This window comes from Gopherus flavomarginatus, chromosome 3 (genome assembly GCF_025201925.1).
Source record: "Gopherus flavomarginatus isolate rGopFla2 chromosome 3, rGopFla2.mat.asm, whole genome shotgun sequence".
In the NCBI taxonomy this organism is placed as follows: domain Eukaryota; kingdom Metazoa; phylum Chordata; order Testudines; family Testudinidae; genus Gopherus; species Gopherus flavomarginatus.
In genome coordinates, this window is record NC_066619.1 from 202,596,582 (window position 1) to 202,614,443 (window position 17,862).

The 17,862-nt window shown below is 43.6% G+C and overlaps 1 protein-coding gene across 5 annotated transcripts in view; it reads left to right on the forward strand.

The window, feature by feature from the left end:
• The window catches only part of MND1 (meiotic nuclear divisions 1), a 74,495-nt gene that overhangs the window by 43,151 nt on the left and 13,482 nt on the right, over positions 1-17,862 (forward strand). For 2 of the 5 annotated variants that reach the window (XM_050946688.1, XM_050946687.1), the window contains exons 7-8: positions 6,479-6,523; positions 9,577-9,826. The exons of 1 other annotated variant lie outside the window; for it this stretch is intronic. In XM_050946688.1, the coding sequence (XP_050802645.1) occupies positions 6,479-6,523; positions 9,577-9,683 (152 nt within the window). In that variant the 3' untranslated portion in view covers positions 9,684-9,826. Of the gene's footprint in view, positions 1-244; positions 798-6,478; positions 6,524-9,576; positions 9,827-17,862 lie in introns of those variants that run through there. 2 more of the 5 variants (XR_007773463.1, XM_050946689.1) reach the window with 2 other exon arrangements.

A 17,862-nucleotide genomic window follows, 5' to 3' on the forward strand; every position in this document is an offset into this window, starting at 1 on the left:
CGCTGCTTTTATGAAGGTTGCAGAAGCCGAAAGACTATGGCTTACCATGGCCGCATGCAAGCTGAATTCTGTTGCCCGGCCCTGCGTCTGCACCAAAGCCGCAGGCACTCAATATTAAGATGGAAAATGCGACCTTGTACCGACATCACACGTGCCAAGTAATGTGAATAGTGTTGTTCACCCTGAAAGAGTATACCCATTGTTCTGTAAAATATATCTTCTCTCCCTTTTTTCCCTCCCGCAGCTGCAAATTTTTCAAGCCTCTTTTCTCCATCCCGAAGGCTATTTCAGATAAGGTGGCAAAAAAAAACGCACATGTGATGAAATGGTCTCTGAGATCATGCAGTTGAACCGCAATGAAAGAGCTCATCTGAATGAGTGGAAGGACACAGTATCACAGTACAGGAAAGCGGCCAATGCACATGAGAACAGGAGGGAGGAACGTGAGGACAGGAGGGATGATCAAGATGAGAGGTGTTGGCATGAAGATCAGAGGAGGCAGGATGCAACGCTGGGGCTACTGTGGGATCAAACGGACATGCTCCGGCATCTGGTGGAGCTTCAGGAACGGCAGCAGGATCACTGAGTGCTGCTGCAGCCCCTGTTTAACCGCCCTCCCCTCTGCCCAAGTTCCATAGCCTGCTCACCCAGATACCCAAGAACGCGGGGCGGGGGGGAGGCTCCGTGCACCCTGCCACTCCACCCCAGTGGACAGCCCAAGCAACAGAAGGCTGGCATTCAACAAGTTTTGAAGTGGCCTTTTCCTTCCCTCCTCCCACACTCCACCGGGCTACCTTGTCAGTTCTCTCTCTATTTTTATAATTAATTAATAAAGAATACATGGTTTTTAAACAATAGTGACTTTATTTCCTTTGCAAGCAAGCTGTGATCGAAGGGGGGAGGGTGGGTGGCTTACAGGGAATGAGTCAACCAAGGGGGCGGGTTTTCATCAAGGAGAAACAAAGAGAACTGTCACACCGTAGCCTGGCCAGTCATGAAACTGGTTTTCAAAGTTTCTGTGATGTGCACCGCTTCCTGGTGTGCTCTTCTAATTGTCCTGGTGTCTTGCTGCACGTAATCAGTGGCCAGGTGATTTGCCTCAACCTCCCACTCCGCCATAAATGTCTCCCCCTTACTCTCACAGAGATTGTGGAGCACACAGCAAGCAGCAATAACAATGGGAATATTGGTTTGGCTGAGGTCTGAGCAAGTCAGTAAAGTGCTCCAGCGTCCCTTTAAACGTCCAAATGCACATTCTACCACCATTCTGCACTTGCTCAGCCTATAGTTGAACAGCTCCTGACTACTTTCCAGGCTGCCTGTTTATGGCTTCATGAGCCATGGCATTAAGGGGTAGGCTGGGTCCCCAAGGATAACTATAGGCATTTCAACACCCCCAATGGTTATTTTCTGATCTGGGAAGTAAATCCCTTGCTGCAACCGTTTAAACAGATTAGTGTTCCTGAAGACGCGAGCGTCATGAACCCTTCCCGGCCATCCCACGTTGATGTTGGTGAAACATCCCTTGTGATCCACCAGTGCTCGCAGCACCATTGAAAACCTCTTGTGGTTTATGTACTGGCTGCCCTGGTGCTCCGATGCCAAGATAGGGATATGGGTTCCGTCTGTTGCCCCACCACAGTTAGGGAATCCCATTGCAGCAAAGCCATCCAATATGACCTGCACATGTCCCAGAGTCACTATCTTTGGTAGCAGCAGCTCAGTGATTGCTTTGGCTACCTGCATCACAGCAGCCCTCACAGTAGATTTGCCCACTCCAAATTGATGCCCGACTGACCGATAGCTGTCTGACATTGCAAGCTTCCACAGGGCTATTGCCACTCACTTCTCAACTGTGAGGGCTGCTCTCGTCTTGGTATTCTGGTGCTTCAGGGTAGGGGAAAGCAAGTCACAAAGTTCCATGAAAGTGGCCCTACGCATATGAAAGTTTCGCAGTCACTGGGAATCATCCTACACCTGCAACACTATGCAATCCCACCAGTCTGTGCTTGTTTTCCGGGCCTAGAATTGGTGTTCCATGGAATGAACCTGCCCCATAAGCACCATGATCTCCAAAAGCGCCAGGGCCAGCGTTTGAGAGAATTCTGTGTCCATGTCCTCATCACTCTTGTCACCACACTGCTGCCGCCTCCTCGCCTGGCTTTGCAGGTTCTGGTTCAGCAAAAACTGCACGATAATGCGCGAGGTGTTTACAATGTTCATGACTGCTGCATTGAGCTGAGTGGGCTCCATGCTTGCCGTGGTATGGCGTCTGCACAGGTAACCCAGGAAAAAGGGCGTGAAATGGTTGTCTGCCGTTGCTTTCACAGAGGGAGGAAGGGAGAGGGGGGACTGACGACATGACCCAGAACTACCCGCGACAATGTTTTTTGCCCCATCAGGCATTGGGATCTCAACCCAGAATTCCAATGGGCGGGGAAGACGGCGGGAACTATGGGATAGCTACCCACAGTGCAACACTCCGGAAGTCAATGCTAGCCTCGGTACTATGGACGCACACCGCCGAATTAATGTACTTAATGTGGCCGCATGCACTTGACTTTATACAATCTGTTGCCAAAAATGGAATTCTATAAAATCGGAGTAATTCCGTAGTGTAGATATACCCCAAATTAGCAGTGTGCTGTCCTGTATGCCAAGTGTGTAAGTTCTGCAATGCACTATGACCAGTGGTCTTGAAAGTGGCATTCCTAATAAATGTGAACTCAGAACTTGATTGCATGAGCACGCTTTCATTAGTAGGCATCTTCTTATGTCACACAACTCCCAGGAATAGCCTAAAGAGGCTTCTCCAAGAGAGGTCAAGAATTAGTGTGAGAGGAAAATCTGGCCTATTGTGCTTAGAGGGGGTAAGGGAAATGTTTGTGTAATTTCTCAATAGCAGAGGCCTTGGACCAAGGGAAGTAGAAAATTTTCTATACAAAATTGTTTCTGTCAGTAGGAAGAAATATAGAAGATTAAAGTTCATAGATAATTCTTACTATAGCTACTGTTTTGATATTTAAATGCAACTGTATAGGAAGGGAGACTTGTCAGAGTGAATTCCATTTCTGTAACTATAGGGTTCTTATTCACTGAGACCTCCCTGCATGAGCAGTACTAGGAAGCCCACAACTAACAGTGCTTGTTAGCCTGTGAGAATAATTGCACCTGCTGTTGATCCATACAACAGAATTAAACTTCATGATGTAAAAATTACTTTACCCCAAAAATATTTAAGATGTTAGTTATATTTTGCGTTACCTGGTAACAGTTCTGCAGGCTGATTGTTAAGTATATCCAGGGGCAGCTCTTTTTTTTTTTTTTTTTTGCCGCCCCAAGCATGGCAGTCAAGGAGCCTTCAGCGGTGGTTCTGCAGAAGGTCCACTGGTCTTGTGGATTTGGCAGCGTTTCTGCGGGTGATCTACTGGTCCCGCGCCTTCGGTGTACTTGCCGCTGAAGTCGCAGGAGCAGTGGACCTCCCACAGAAACGCCGCCGAAGGCTCCCTGACTGCAGCCCTCATGATGACTGGCACGCTGCCCCCCTCCCCCCCCGCAGGCTTGCCGCCCCAGGCACGTGCTTGCTGAGCTGGTGCCTGGAGCCACCGCTGACTATATCCTTGAAAAGTTGCCAGTTTTCTCTGCAATCTCTGATCCTTTCAGTGAAGAAATCCATAAAACCTGCCTGCTGAGTTAGTATGGTAGCTCACACCGTCACCAGCTGCTACTTGTTTTGTAAATTTAGCTACTTTGTCGTGGGACACTTGGCATTTCATTATTCTCATGGGCAAGATCTTGAGGTTCCTGTTTTTGGAGATCTTATTTTGTACATAAAAATGTTAAGATAAGCCTTAAGGGTGGCCTGATAAGATAAAGTAGTCAGGGTAAGAAAGGGAATTCAGTACAATTCTTTCTTTGCCACCTTAAAAACTTGAAGAAAGAAAATCAGAATGCAGGTTCTGGATGCTGAGAGTTTTCAGCATTTATTAGTAACATTGCTGGGACTGATTATTGGGTCATTGTTTCTACAGTAACCCGTTAGAGATAAACAATGACTGATTTAAAACAAAAAATTGGCTTGTCCTTTTTTGCTGCTTTATGTCTAAAGAGAGCCTGAAAGTGGCTTTTAAAAAGATCTGTGTTGGTTTTTTACCATAAAAACATCAAGAATGTCATTGTCAATTCTACTTCTGCTGGAGTGACCTAATGTATGTCTTGGAGCATGTACATTATGAATTCACACACCTTAACTGTTTAATCTTTGACAAGATTAGTTTTCTATACAGTGTTACCATTCATAGAAGTTGAATAGACTTTAGCAAAACAAAGTTAGAAAGCGTGGCTAAAAATCCTTTCTCATCTTAACTGTTAAACCTTCACTTTCCAGCTCTTGTGATGTCATTTCTCTACTTCTACAATCCAGAAGCAATACTTAATTTATGCCAGGGCTGAGCCCTGGCTCCTCTGAGCTTGTCAGTCACAGCTCTGGCATCTCTGGGCTTGCCACATCAGTTATGAAAGTAAAAAATTTGCTTGAGCTCCAGCACCTCTTTCATTACAATTTAAGCGCTTATCAGAAGGTGCTACCTACCAATGTTTCAGCTCCAGCAATGGGAGTGCTAGCAAAGGCAAGGCTCCAGGCAGCTACCAGCTTTTTTTTTTTTTTTAAACTATTTTATTTAGGAAGTTTTATCAGGTTTACAAATCCATGCCATGTAAATATCAGAGACAAAACAATAATTGTTACCACAGTGAGATTTATTTAGAGAAATATTAACATAGTAAAACAGCAATATAATCATCAGATCTCTCCATTTAACAGAGTGTTACCAGATTACAGAGTCAGAATCTTTATATTACCCATGATATGCTTCTGGTGATATTGTTAAAATAAGTAAAATCTCTGCACGTATTTGACAAACCAAGCATGTCTATCAAATGTTAATATGTAAAAGAAATTGGACTGGTGTGTTGTGATTTTTGCAGGTGAATGTACTTCCTCTTGGTATTGAATAAATAGTAATTAAATATATAAGTGCCTATTTATCCTCTAGTTGCTGAGAATGTAATTGGCTACCATCATTTTATGTACTACACTGCCTAACCCTGCTCACAGTGGATCTATACAATATGCTCTTGTTTAGGCTTGGAGAAAAAGTGTATTTTTGAAATATTTTAGCTAATGTGTTTTAAAACCCTAGTGTTGGCTGGGCAAGTTGTGTATATATATTTTGGCACACACAAGCAAGTATAGATAAGCCCTAGATTCAGATACAACTTTCCCTATCTATACCAGGGTTTAAAACATGCTAGCTAAAATGGTTTAGCGAACACATTTTAAAAATTAACATTTTATCCTAGACTACACAAGCCCTTATTTTGTAGACCTGCTCTGAGCAGAGTTAGGCCATACAGTGCTTAAAATGCTGATGTTGCCAGTACATTGTCAGTGCTAGCATTCCCATTGATGGAGCTGCTGAACCGGTGGAAGCAACAATGGAAAATTCTCGGAACAAATGCCAGTGCAGAGAAGAGTATAGTGTCTCTCAGGACAGACATGACCTGAATTTCCAATATAAAAAACAAACACCACTCTCTCTCTTTGCCTTCATACATCACAAAGAAGCAAAAAGGACAAAGTCCAATTCCCCCCCCCCCCGGCCCCCTGCCTTTTTAAGCCATCTTTAAGAATTCAGAGCTTTCACCACTACATTTTACTATTATCTAAGTTTCCAGGCTGATACAGCATTTACACTAATGGGGACAAGAAGATTTAACAAACTTTCTTAGAAACTGGTTTGTGTCATAAAAACTCTTTAAAAGCTACTTGCAATGGAGATGGGTTTTTTAAAAAGTGTGTTAAACTTTATTTTTGCATTTGTTATCCAGAAACGTTATTCTATCTGTCTTATCAAAGACCTCTTAGTATCTCTGAAGTCCTGAGAGCCTTTCTGGTTCCCTCTTCTAAGGTACATGATACACAACTCGATTTATCTCGCAGGCAACTACCATTCCTATGTGCTTTTTCTCTAAAGAATCATGCACACCTTTGAAATAAGAATATTTACAGGTGAGCGAGATTGCTCCTGAGTAATGCGAAGCATTCTCTCTCAGAGAAGAGGCAGCTGTTCCTGCAGCATTTCCAGCCCATGGACCTAATTCAGATCTCCCACATAGCTGTGCAGAGCACTATTGCTGAGCCACCAAGCAGGCTCAACTAGAATATTTTCTTTTAAAATACATTCTTAAAAATACTTTTGACACTTCAAATGGTATCTTTTATGGTCCTTTGTTAATGATTTTTCATTAAACTAGTTTTGGGGCATGGCTGAATCTTAAAAAAGACATATTTGAAAGCCACAGATGAGTATCTTCATTATGGTCAGTGGATTCATAGGAACTGTGTCAATATAAACATCATCTCACTGTTTTGCACTTGTTAAATTATGTGACTGTACACGGTTTTCCTCAATTTCAGGTCAAGCAAACAAAGTTGCCAAGGAAGCAGCCAACAGATGGACTGGTGGGTATGCATTTATAGTGTTCAACAACAATCCTAATTATGGCACTGGAGTGTAGCGAAACTCAACTCAGAGTTGTGCTCAGTGACTTATAGGGCTTTTAAATTATATGTAATTTTTCCGTTAAGATGAGCCTTGATTCTGGAAGTGCAGGGAAATAACTCCCCTAGAAAAATGTACTGTCATGTGTGCATAGATGTGTGTTTCATGTATATAATTCACAACCTACCAGGTTAATTTTTTTTTAAATGCACAAAAGACTTCCTCTCCTAGTAGAAACTTGGTTTGCCAGATTTCAGTCTGGAGCTAATTTCTACAGTTGATATCAGGAGACTTCAATAGCAGGAGTCCCTTAATGTTGTTGATGTGGGTGGCACTGGCATAGAAAATTATGTGGCTTATTTTATGAATGTAATCTTAATTTACATTTTTTAATGCATTTTAAATTTACAGTGCTATATAGAGGTTTTGTTGTCGCTGGTGTGCATTCAGATGCAAATATATGTGGCGTGATAAAGTAATTATTCTTGCTTAGAGTATGTAGTTCATTTGCTCAAAGTCACAGATGAAATCTATAAGCTGTTGCAGTTTTGAAGAAGATTACTGCATTATGTTCTTATGGAAATATTTTACCCATTATTTTCCCCTCTCTTTTGCTCTGCAGGTGATTTGTGTTACATATTGCCCTTTTGCAGAGCAAACAATGTGTATTTTTCATTTGAGTTTTAATTGATGGGAATATTGTGTATTGTAAATTACATTTTTTCAGAATTTGTCCCTGTTCACTGTATAGTAAGTGAATAGCCCAATCTTTTCTAGAAACAGAGAAGTGGTAGGCGATAAATTGTATTCCAGATTTTATAGAAAAAGAAGAATCTTTTAATGGTTATTTCTTCTTGCCGTTTATATCTTATATTTGAACAGAATTGTTGTTATTACTGCCCCATTGTGAAACAGGAAAAAGTATTTATTTTTAAAGATCAATTCTGTGTGGGTATTGAGTGTTTCTGAGAGGTGTTTGAGAAATTGTACTTCGCTCTCTAATCTGTAAACCTGCTTCCATATTGTAGCATATCTGTGCTCAAGAGCAATTTTATAATCAAATATCTGTTGGTGAAAACTTGACTTCAAAGATACATAGTCATGGAACAGCTTAATAGATAATTCCTCCTAACCTAAACAATTGCTAAATTACAGAGGTTAGCATAACAATCAAATCATCAGTTTTATATTAATCTAAGATGTAATGTAAAATATAATTAAAGGATAATGAATAATTATGATAAAATAATCTAATACAAAATAAAACCACTTACTGAAGCTTAAGTATTTTGAAGTTTGATTTTTCCCAGATTTTTCAAACTAAATCCATATTATGCAACTCAAAAAAAGAAGAAATGTCTTACTTTGCTGAAATTAAAATAATGGCTTTAGCAGCAAATAGATTTATCATTAATTCTAAAATTAACTAACTTATAGAACACTAGCACCACATTCTTTGATGGTTAAAATACATGTAATAAAGAATTACATAGTTTTGACTCCAGGAGTTTACTTAAAATTCTAAATAGGGAAAAACCTTGGACACTTCTTTGTTACTTTATGACAGTATATGCGTTTTCTACGTTACAGAATTTTACTGTATTTGTTCACAGCTGTCTTCTGTCAAGCTAGATGATACAACAGACCAGGACTTAGCAGTCAACATGTAGCAGGGCAAATCATGTTCAGGTTCATGTTAGCTAACTTAGGGCTTGTCTACGCTGGCACTTTACAGCGCTGCAACTTTCTCACTTAAGTGTGTGACCCCCCCCACCCCGCCAAGCGCAGCAAGTTTCAGCGCTGTAAAGTGCTAGTGTAGACAGTACACCAGCGCTGGGAGCCGTGCCTCTCGTTGAGGTTTGTTTGTGTGTGTTTGTGTGTTCTTACAGCACTTGGAGAGCTCTCTCCCAATGCTGTGCCGTGACTACACAAGCCACGTTAAAGTGCCGCAGCGGCAGCGCTTTAACGTTGCCACTGTAGAGTAGCCCTTATTCAACTGTTCAGTAGTAGTGGGAGAATGTATTCAGTGACTCCAAAAGCCCACTAAACTAGTCCTCTGATTAGTGCCCCACAGTGTACTGGTGGCCTTTTGAAAAGTCACCCAGAATACACTGCCTCTGGAAGCTGCATTGGGAACTGTGAAGTAGCTACCCTCACGGAATTGCTGTTGTAATTTTTTAGAACAGCACATTACAGGTGCATGGCAAAACTTGTGAAGGTTGTTAACATGATTCAGTGTGGATATACTGAACTTTTACCTTTATACCAGTGCAGTACAGCTGGCTCAGTTACAAGCTAGACTACACCAGCCCTAAAATGAGTGGAGAGCAAGTAAAATTTTGACCTCATCAGAGGCAAGAGACGTTTGGATAATTGAGAGGAGAAAGGATTCTTTATCAGACTGAAACACTTCAGTTTGGTTTTATTACATGTATTTGGCTTCAATTATTAACACTTTCACAAATTAAACTGTGAGAGCTCACAGAAAATGCACATTCTTTAGGATGTTCAGCAGGTCCTCAGCATAATCAGGGAAGAACAGATTTGATATTGCTAATATTTCTTGGGTGAAAATAATCAGATAGGAATGTTTTTTAAAAGCATACACCTTTTCAAGTTTCTGTTCATAAACCGTGAAGAAGCTCCCCCAAAATAACTGCATAAACCCAATTTTTTCTAATCTGTTAAGTAATATTTTAACTATATAAAATGAAATAGCTACAGAATTTATAGCTAAGGACATAATAGTGACTAAAAACTCATTTTGAGTATAATTTTTATTTTTATGCACACATTTTTACCAACCCTATTTGCCTCATTAGCATTTGTAGCAGTGCTCAGTTAATTGATTCCTCTTTCCCCTCTTAGCCCTACCTAGTAAATTATATTCAGAAGCTTTGCAGCTCTGTGCTTTTTTGGATGTTTCCAGAGATTGTGAAGCGTTTACGGTAGTGAGGAATCTAGTGCCCTCACTCTGCTTGTGAACTGAAACATTTCTTCACTCTGTTCACAGATAATATCTTCGCAATAAAATCTTGGGCCAAACGGAAATTTGGATTTGAAGAGAACAGAATTGACAAAAGTTTTGGGATTCCAGAAGACTTTGACTATATTGATTGATGTGATACTGACACAAGTGTACATATCTTATTTAATATTGCTCAGCTGACATTTGTCTGTGTTGCTTTTCAAAACCAAACCAACATAAACACCTCCTTGTATTAGTTGCGCTTTTCATTAATGTTAATAAAATGTAAACAATACATTGTCAGTTTTGTTTCCCCCTCCCACATTACTTCCAGAACTCAAAATCACTCTGTGCCAGAGTGAGACAGCCCAAGTATTAAGGAAGGCTGTGCAGGGTAGTTGTCATAAGGTCCTGGTCTTCAAGCTTCTGGCTGCTTGTTATAAGAACCAGGAGGAGCCCAATCAAGAGGAAGCCAAAATCTCCAAGAAGTTCCCATCTAGGCATGTTCAGCAGTTTGACTCTGCTGAAGAGTCTGTGGAATGGGAATAACATTGAGGACTTGGAAGTAAGAAGGTTTCCACTGATCTGGATGAGAACAAACCATCAGTCAACCAATACACGTCCATCTGACCGTGTTGACGCTTCAGTCACATACTCTGTAGAAGACTTAGTCCAGCATCCCAAAGTGTGAATCTGGATAAGTAAGTCGCAGAGAATAGACAGGTTGATCTGGATAATGACACCATCATAAGAAATAATGACCAAAACTACTAATCATCCCAGAGGTAGAGAAGATGGACAACATTCGGGGGCTGATTGTGGGAAGTAAGTAGGAGGGAGGGTGGAACTGGTAAGGGACAATGAATAGTCCTTGAGACAAACAGGTTGGGGAGTAGACTTGCTTCCTGAAATGCGACGGGCACAAGCTGTTGAAAAGACTTGAGAGGAAGCAGCACATGTGAAATATCGAACAACCCATGAGCTTGGTGATAGACCACTGGATGCATCATTGCTTGGCCACAAAAAAAGGACTGATCCCAGACCATCAGATGTGCTACTGATTGTAAGGTCATGTGTTTCCATGATGGTTACCCTCATGAGTCAAGTGTATTAATACCTTGGTGCAGCATCAGCTGTAGGGGATGCCTCACATGCCCCTAAGGAGCCAACGCAACACGTTGAGAGTGACTGAAGTAGCCAATTTCAGAATGGCTTTTTCAGAGACCTCAGCATCAAATATAAAAGAAAAGAATGAGAGGCAGAGGTGGAAAACTTAAGGAAATACAAACAACTATTTTTGTCATTCCCTTCCTTTCTATTTTGTGTAGCTTTCCCTGAGTACTGTGAGAACAGTCTCCTTGCCAACACCTAAATAAACTTTGTGAACCATATGTTTCTGTATATGCCATTCTGATGGCTTTTACTACAAGTCTCATAGCGATTTTTGCTTTGGCAGACTAATACATTGTTAGCACTTCTGTTTGTTCTTGCATCTGTCTACATGGATCTAAATTCAGGCCTTACCTACATCTACTTCTCACTACTTGTAGCAAGTGTCCATGGTGTTAAGGTAACTTTCAATTAACTGCAGCATCTGTGTCCTTTCCTCTGTCACCCCTTCTTTTTCTGTTTGAATGTGTGAGAGCGTTACTGGTAAGCCTGAATATCTCTTTAGTAACTCACTTCAGAAATCTTGTTTGATCAGTATCCAGGAGTGTGGGAGTCATCTGAAAATCTCTCTCTGGGATAGGACTTTATGATTTTCCACTTCTAGCCCCCTGGCAATGGCATCCTGCACCCTAAGGCAATATGCAGGAAGCAGCAAGCCCAAAATGGTGTTTCACATTGTTACTGTCTTGTAAAGCAACATGCCACATGATTATCTAGACATATGAATCTCAGTTTCAGGATGCTGAAAGATATCTGTGATTGAACTGGTACCCTGATGGGCAGCACTACAATTTAACTCTTGGAAATTATTGGGAGTTTGCCACAGAGATCATGAGCCAAGTTTTCAGAAGATAGGTTCTGCCTGCTACAAGCAAACAGTGTGAGAATTAGGCCAACGTGCCTTCTTTGTCTCCACCTTGGTTAACTTGCCAACTTTAGCAAGAGTTCTACTGGAAAAGTGATGTTCAGCTGGGTACTTGCTCAGAAGCCAGTCTGTGGTGATCTGTCCAGTCAATGTTCCCAAACAGCCCAGAGTGTCTGAGAACTGAAAGATTTAAGACATGTACCTGGGTATTGGGCAACTTTGTCTAAAATGATGTGTAGGGCCCTACCAAATTAACCATCCATTTTTGTCAATTTCATGGTCATAGGATTTTTACAATTGTAAATGTCATGATTTCAGCTATTTAAATCTGAAATTTCATGGTGTTGTAATTGTAGGGGTCCTGACCCAAAAAGGAGTTGTGGGGAGGGCGCAAGGTTATTGTATGGGGGATGTGGTACAGCTACCCTTACTTCTGCGCTGGTGCTGATGGCAGCTCTGCCTTCAGAGCTGAGCAGCTGAAGACTGGTGGCCGCTGGCCAGGATCTCAGCTCTGAAGGCAGAGCCATTGCCAGCAGCAGCACAGAAGTAAGGATGGCACGACATAGTATTGCCACCCTTACTTCTGCGCTGATTTCAGAGCTGGCAGCCGGAGAGTGGTGTCTGTTGTCCGACAGCCCAGCTCTGAAGGCAGCAGTGCAGAAGTAAGGGTGGTATGGTATTGCCACCCTTACCTCTGCTGCTGCTGGAGAGGCATTGCCTTCAGAGCAGGGCGCCCTGCCAACAGCCGCCACTCTCCGGCTGCCAGCTCTGAAGTCAGTGCAGAAGTAAGAGTGGCAATGCCATGACCTCCCCCTGTAAAATAACCTTGTGACCCCCCTCCCCCCCGCGACTCCCTTTTGGGTCAGGACCCCCAATTTGAGAACCCGAGTCTCCATTCATGAAATCTGTATAGTATAGGATAAAAGCACACAAAAGACCTGATTTTACAGGGGGGAGACACGATTTCACATTCCATGATGTGTTTTTCATGACAGTGATTTTGGTAGGACCCTAAGGATGTGATAAGCGTTGCCAAGGGGAGATTATATATATATATATATATATATATATATGGGGGGGTGACAAAGTTCCTCCTTTACCTTGGAGGGTCCTGCGCTTATTGGCGGATTTGCTCACCTCAGTGATCTTCCCCTCTGGTGGAACCCACAGTCTGGGTCAACTCCTCCTGTGTTTGATCAGGAGTTGTGAGGTTTGGGGGGAACCCAGGCCCGCTCTCTACTCCGGGTTCCAACCGAGGGCCTTGTGGATTGCAGCTGTCTATAGTGCATCCTGTAACAGCTGCATGACAGCTACAACTCCCTGGGCTACTTCCCCATGGCCTCCTCCAAACACCTTCTTTATCCTCACCACAGGACCTTTCTCCTGATGTCTGATAATGCTTGATTGTCTAATAATTCCTCAGTCCTCCAGGAGCACACCCTCTCAGTCTCAGCTCCTTGCGCCTCTTGCTCCCAGCTCCTCACATGTGCTTCCTCTCCTCTGGCTCCTCCTTGCCTGACTGGAGTGAGCTCCTTTTTAAACCCAGGTGCCCTGATTAGCCTGCCTTGATTGGCTGCAGGTGTTCTAATTAATGTAGCTATCTCCACTGCCTTCTTGAAAGATCTTAATTGGCCCCAGGTGCCTTGATTAACCTGGAGCAACTGCCATTTGGTTACCATGGTACTAGGGATTTGTTTAGCCTGGGGCTAACATACCTGTTCCTCAGTACTTAACTGTAGCCATCTGGCCTTGCCCCATCACAAAATATATATATATAAGGCCTGGAAGAACAAGTGGATGTGCAGCCCACTCCTGAAGCTGAAACTTCACTGCCACCCCCTCCATTGCAGAGCACAGCAGCTGATATGAGGCATAAGATCATGGAGAAACTAGCTACAGTCAATCCTCGAGACCAATTACCAAGGCTCAGTGGAGAAGTACCATCAGATAGTATGTTAGAAGATGCCAATAGAGCCCTCATGACAATCCCTACTACCACCATAACTCAAACCAATGAACTGGTATATGCTACAGCCTCTGTAATCCTGGAGATACTTGGCTATACGATTAAGAAGAACAACAGTATGTACCCACCCTGGAAAATGAGATTGGAGGATAAGACCAAGGCGACTCGGAGAGAAGTTAGTCAGCTGGTGGAACTACAGAAGGGTGTAGAGATTAAGGATAAGACTCGGCTACTGAAAAAATACAAGGGCCTGACTCCATCTGAAGCCCTAGAGACTGCTAAACAAAGGCTCACAGCACTGGCTACCAGGCTAAGGAGATACGCTAGAGAAGCAGAGGCCAAAAAAGTAAATGCCCTGTTCTCTAAAGAACCATCTAAGGTGTACTCCCAATTACAGTGCAACAACACAATAACAGCAGAGCCACCAGCAGCAGAAACTGAACAGTACTGGAAGAACATATGGGAGAAAGAGAAGACTCAAAACATCAGTGCAAAGTGGCTGCAGGACCTGAGAACAGAGCACAGCAATCTCCCAGAACAGAAACCAGTTACCATCACAGTAGAAGACATCCAGCAGCGGGTCAAGAATATGAAGAGCTGGACAGCACCTGGACCAGACATGATCCACACCTACTGGCTAAAGAAACTAACAGCAGTGCATGAACGCCTAGCAGCACAGATGAACCAGCTGCTGGCAGCAAGCTCCCACCCAAACTGGCTAACACAAGGAAGGACAGTGCTGATCATGAAAGACCCCTGCAAGGGAATAGAACCATCCAACTACCGGCCAATAACCTGCCTCCCCACAACATGGAAAATCCTATCAGGTATCATAGCCGCCAAGCTACAGGACCATATGGGCCAGTACATGAGCACAGCTCAGAAGGGCATTGGGAACAACACCAGAGGCTCAAAACACCAGTTGCTCATAGATAGAGCAGTCACCCAAGACTCAAGGTCTAGACAGACCAATCTGAGCACAGCCTGGATTGATTACAGGAAAGCCTACGACTCAATGCCGCACACGTGGATCTGTGAATGTCTGCTGCTATACAAAGTCAATAGGATACTAAGGATCTTCTTCAAGAACTCAATGGGACTATGGAAGACAACACTGGAAATCAACTCAAAGCAGCTTGCACAAGTGGCCATCAAGTGCGGCATATACCAAGGTGATGCACTGTCTCCACTGCTGTTCTATATAGGCTTAAACCCCCTCAGCCAGATAATTACAAGGACTGGATACGGGTATGGGTTTAGGAATGGAACTACCATCAGCCACCTCCTCTACATGGATGACATCAAGCTGTATGCTAAGAATGAACGAGACATCGACTCGCTAATCCACCTGACGCGGATTTACAGTGAGGATATCGGGATGTCATTCGGACTGGAGAAGTGTGGCCAGATGGTAGTGAAGAGAGGGAAGGTAGTCAAGACTGATGGGGTGGAACTACCAGCGGGCCACATAGCAGACATACAGACCAACTACAAGTACCTTGGCGTCCCACAGTCACATGGAAACCACGATGAGGAGGCAAGGAAGACAGCAACATCCAAGTATCATCAAAGGATAAGACAGGTCCTGAAGAGCCAGCTCAGTGGGAAAAACAAGATCCACGCCATTAACAGATACCCTGCTGGTATAGTGAGCTGGCCAAAGGAGGACATAGAGGCTGCCGATGTGAAGACCTGGAAGCTCCTCACAATGCATGGAGGTTTCCACCCCAAATCCAACACCCAGAGACTGTATACCAGCCGGAAAGAAGGTGGGCAGGGCTTGGTGAGCGTCAAAGCCACTGTCCTGGACGAAACCCGAAGCATCCAGGAGTACATCAGTAAGATGGCCCCCAAAGATGAGCTGCTGAGAGAATGCCTGAGGCAGCAGCAGACATGGGAGGAAGACCAAGCAGAAGAAGTGCCATGGCAAGACAAGATCCTGCATGGGATGTACCATCGACAGATAGCTGAGGTGGCTGACATTGGGAAATCCTACCAGTGGCTTGAAAGGGCTGGACTAAAAGACAGCACTGAGGCACTGATCATAGCATCACAGGAACAGGCACTGAGCACCAGATCCATTGAAGCAGGGTTCCACCACACTGGAGAGGACCCAAGGTGCAGACTGTGCAGAGAGGCCTCAGAGACAGTCCAACACATAGTGGCAGGATGTAAGATTTAGGCAGGAACAGCATACACTGAACGGCACAACCAAGTGGCTGGCATTGTGTACAGGAACATCTGCACAGCATATGGGCTAGATCCTCCCAAGACCAGATGGGAGATTCCACAGAACGTTGTGGAGAATAGCAGGGCTAAGATTCTGTGGGACTTCCAGATCCAGACGGACAAGCAGGTACTGGCCAATCAACCAGACATCGTGGTAATAGATAAGGACCAGAAGACAGCGATGGTGATAGATATAGCAGTGCCAAGTGACAGCAACATCAGGAAGAAGGAATATGAGAAGCTGGAGAAGTACCAGGGCCTGAAAGAGGAACTAGAGAGGATGTGGAAAGTGAAGGCCAAAGTGGTCCCAGTGGTGGTGGGAGCACTTGGGGCTGTGACTCCTAAGCTGGGTGAATGGCTCCAACAGATCCCAGGAACAACATCAGAGCTCTCTGTCCAGAAGAGTGCAGTGCTAGGAACAGCTAAGATACTGCGCAGAACCCTCAAACTCCCAGGCCTCTGGTAGAGGACCCGAGTTTGAGGAAGACACATACCACCCATAGGGGTGAGAGGTTTTTTTGTTATATGTATATAATATATCTTAATTGGATTGGAACCTTTTTTTCTTCCTATAGGTGACCTTGCTGGCTGAGCATACCCTGGCCTAAGGACAATATGTATGCAGTCACTGATACAGGAGATATAGAAACTGCAATGTCAAAGAACTCTCTTGTTGACTTATTGGTGCTGCAGCCTTTCCCAGAGAGGGTTACTACCCTTTCTCGAAGATACCATGGAGAAATGCTTAATGGAGCTGGAGGTGGCAGACTTGTCTGATCCATGTGGTAACCCTCAGAACTCTGAAAGCTTCCTGTTGCCATGGACCCCAGGTTGGTGGTGACATGGTTAGGGCACAACTCCTCTGTGTCTGGCTCTTCCAAATCCTCCTCTGAAGTGTAGCTGGTTTGAGAATTAAATTAAATTAAATCTGAACCTGAAGAGTAATTTGTCTCTAACTCCATGAACCCCACTTGTAGCCTGTAGGCCTTGTGGCAAGCCTAATCCTGCAGGAGGTCTGGGCCTTGGGGGGCAGAGGACACCTTTTTTCTTCCTCTCTCTCTCTCCTCCATAGCCATTTATGGTACCAGATATAGCTGCACTGTGAATGACCCCATACTGTCATGTAATAAAACCAATGTAGTGCATCAGTGAAGCAACAGTGAATGCTGGGGTCCCTCCATTTGCTCCTTCAAACATGATGGTTAATGGGGCTATGCAGCGCAAAGTGAGGTGCAAAAGGTTCGGTGTCCACTTATGCCCAAGTGCAGGTGTTTAAAATTCCAGGGGTAGATTCTAATTTTTGTGGACATCCCTTCACACATCCTTCCTGGCAAGTGCAACAATAATTGGGTGTTCCTTATATCCCAGTTGCACCTTTGATAGAAAATAGGGAGCACAGTTAACATTTGCACATGTTTCTGCAGCACAAAATAATGACCTAGAGGCACAAACCTTTTAACTGTTTTTTCCAAGTCAGTGGTAAGTCTCCCAAACACAAATCAATAACCCTTACAGCAGGTTAAGCAAGTGCCCTGTTGTGCCACAGCCTGAGCCAAAAACTTACTGGTATCTCCCCAGAACTCTGAGTATTAATCAGAGAAAATGTCAGCATTGCTTGAAACAGCGTGATGTCAGTGACGGGGCCCTGTAGTTGAAACTCTGATTGGACTCTGTTTTGAGGGAGGACCACCTTGAATCAAAGGATGATCCAGTTCCTTTTCTATGTATTTCTGAGCAGGTTACCCACAGTGGAGCATAGTGGGACTAAGTCAACTGTTAGTCCCATTCGAGGATTAGTAGTTTATACTCTCTAGAGCCTGATGAGCTTGCAAACGTGGTTTTCGGACTTGGTGTGTCACTTCCCTAGAGGGAGGATCTGATCTCTCATGCAAGTATCTTGACAATTGAACCTAGGGACAAGCATCATTTTCGTAGTCTGGACATGGGCTCTCATGCTTGGTTTTTCAATTATGTTATGTGATATGACACACTGAATGTCACTGTATCAACACTTTTTGCTTAAAATGTTAAATTGAGGCATCTGTCTGAATATTCTTTGAAGACCAGACTTTTGAGTGCCCTTATATAGATTTCTCATTTT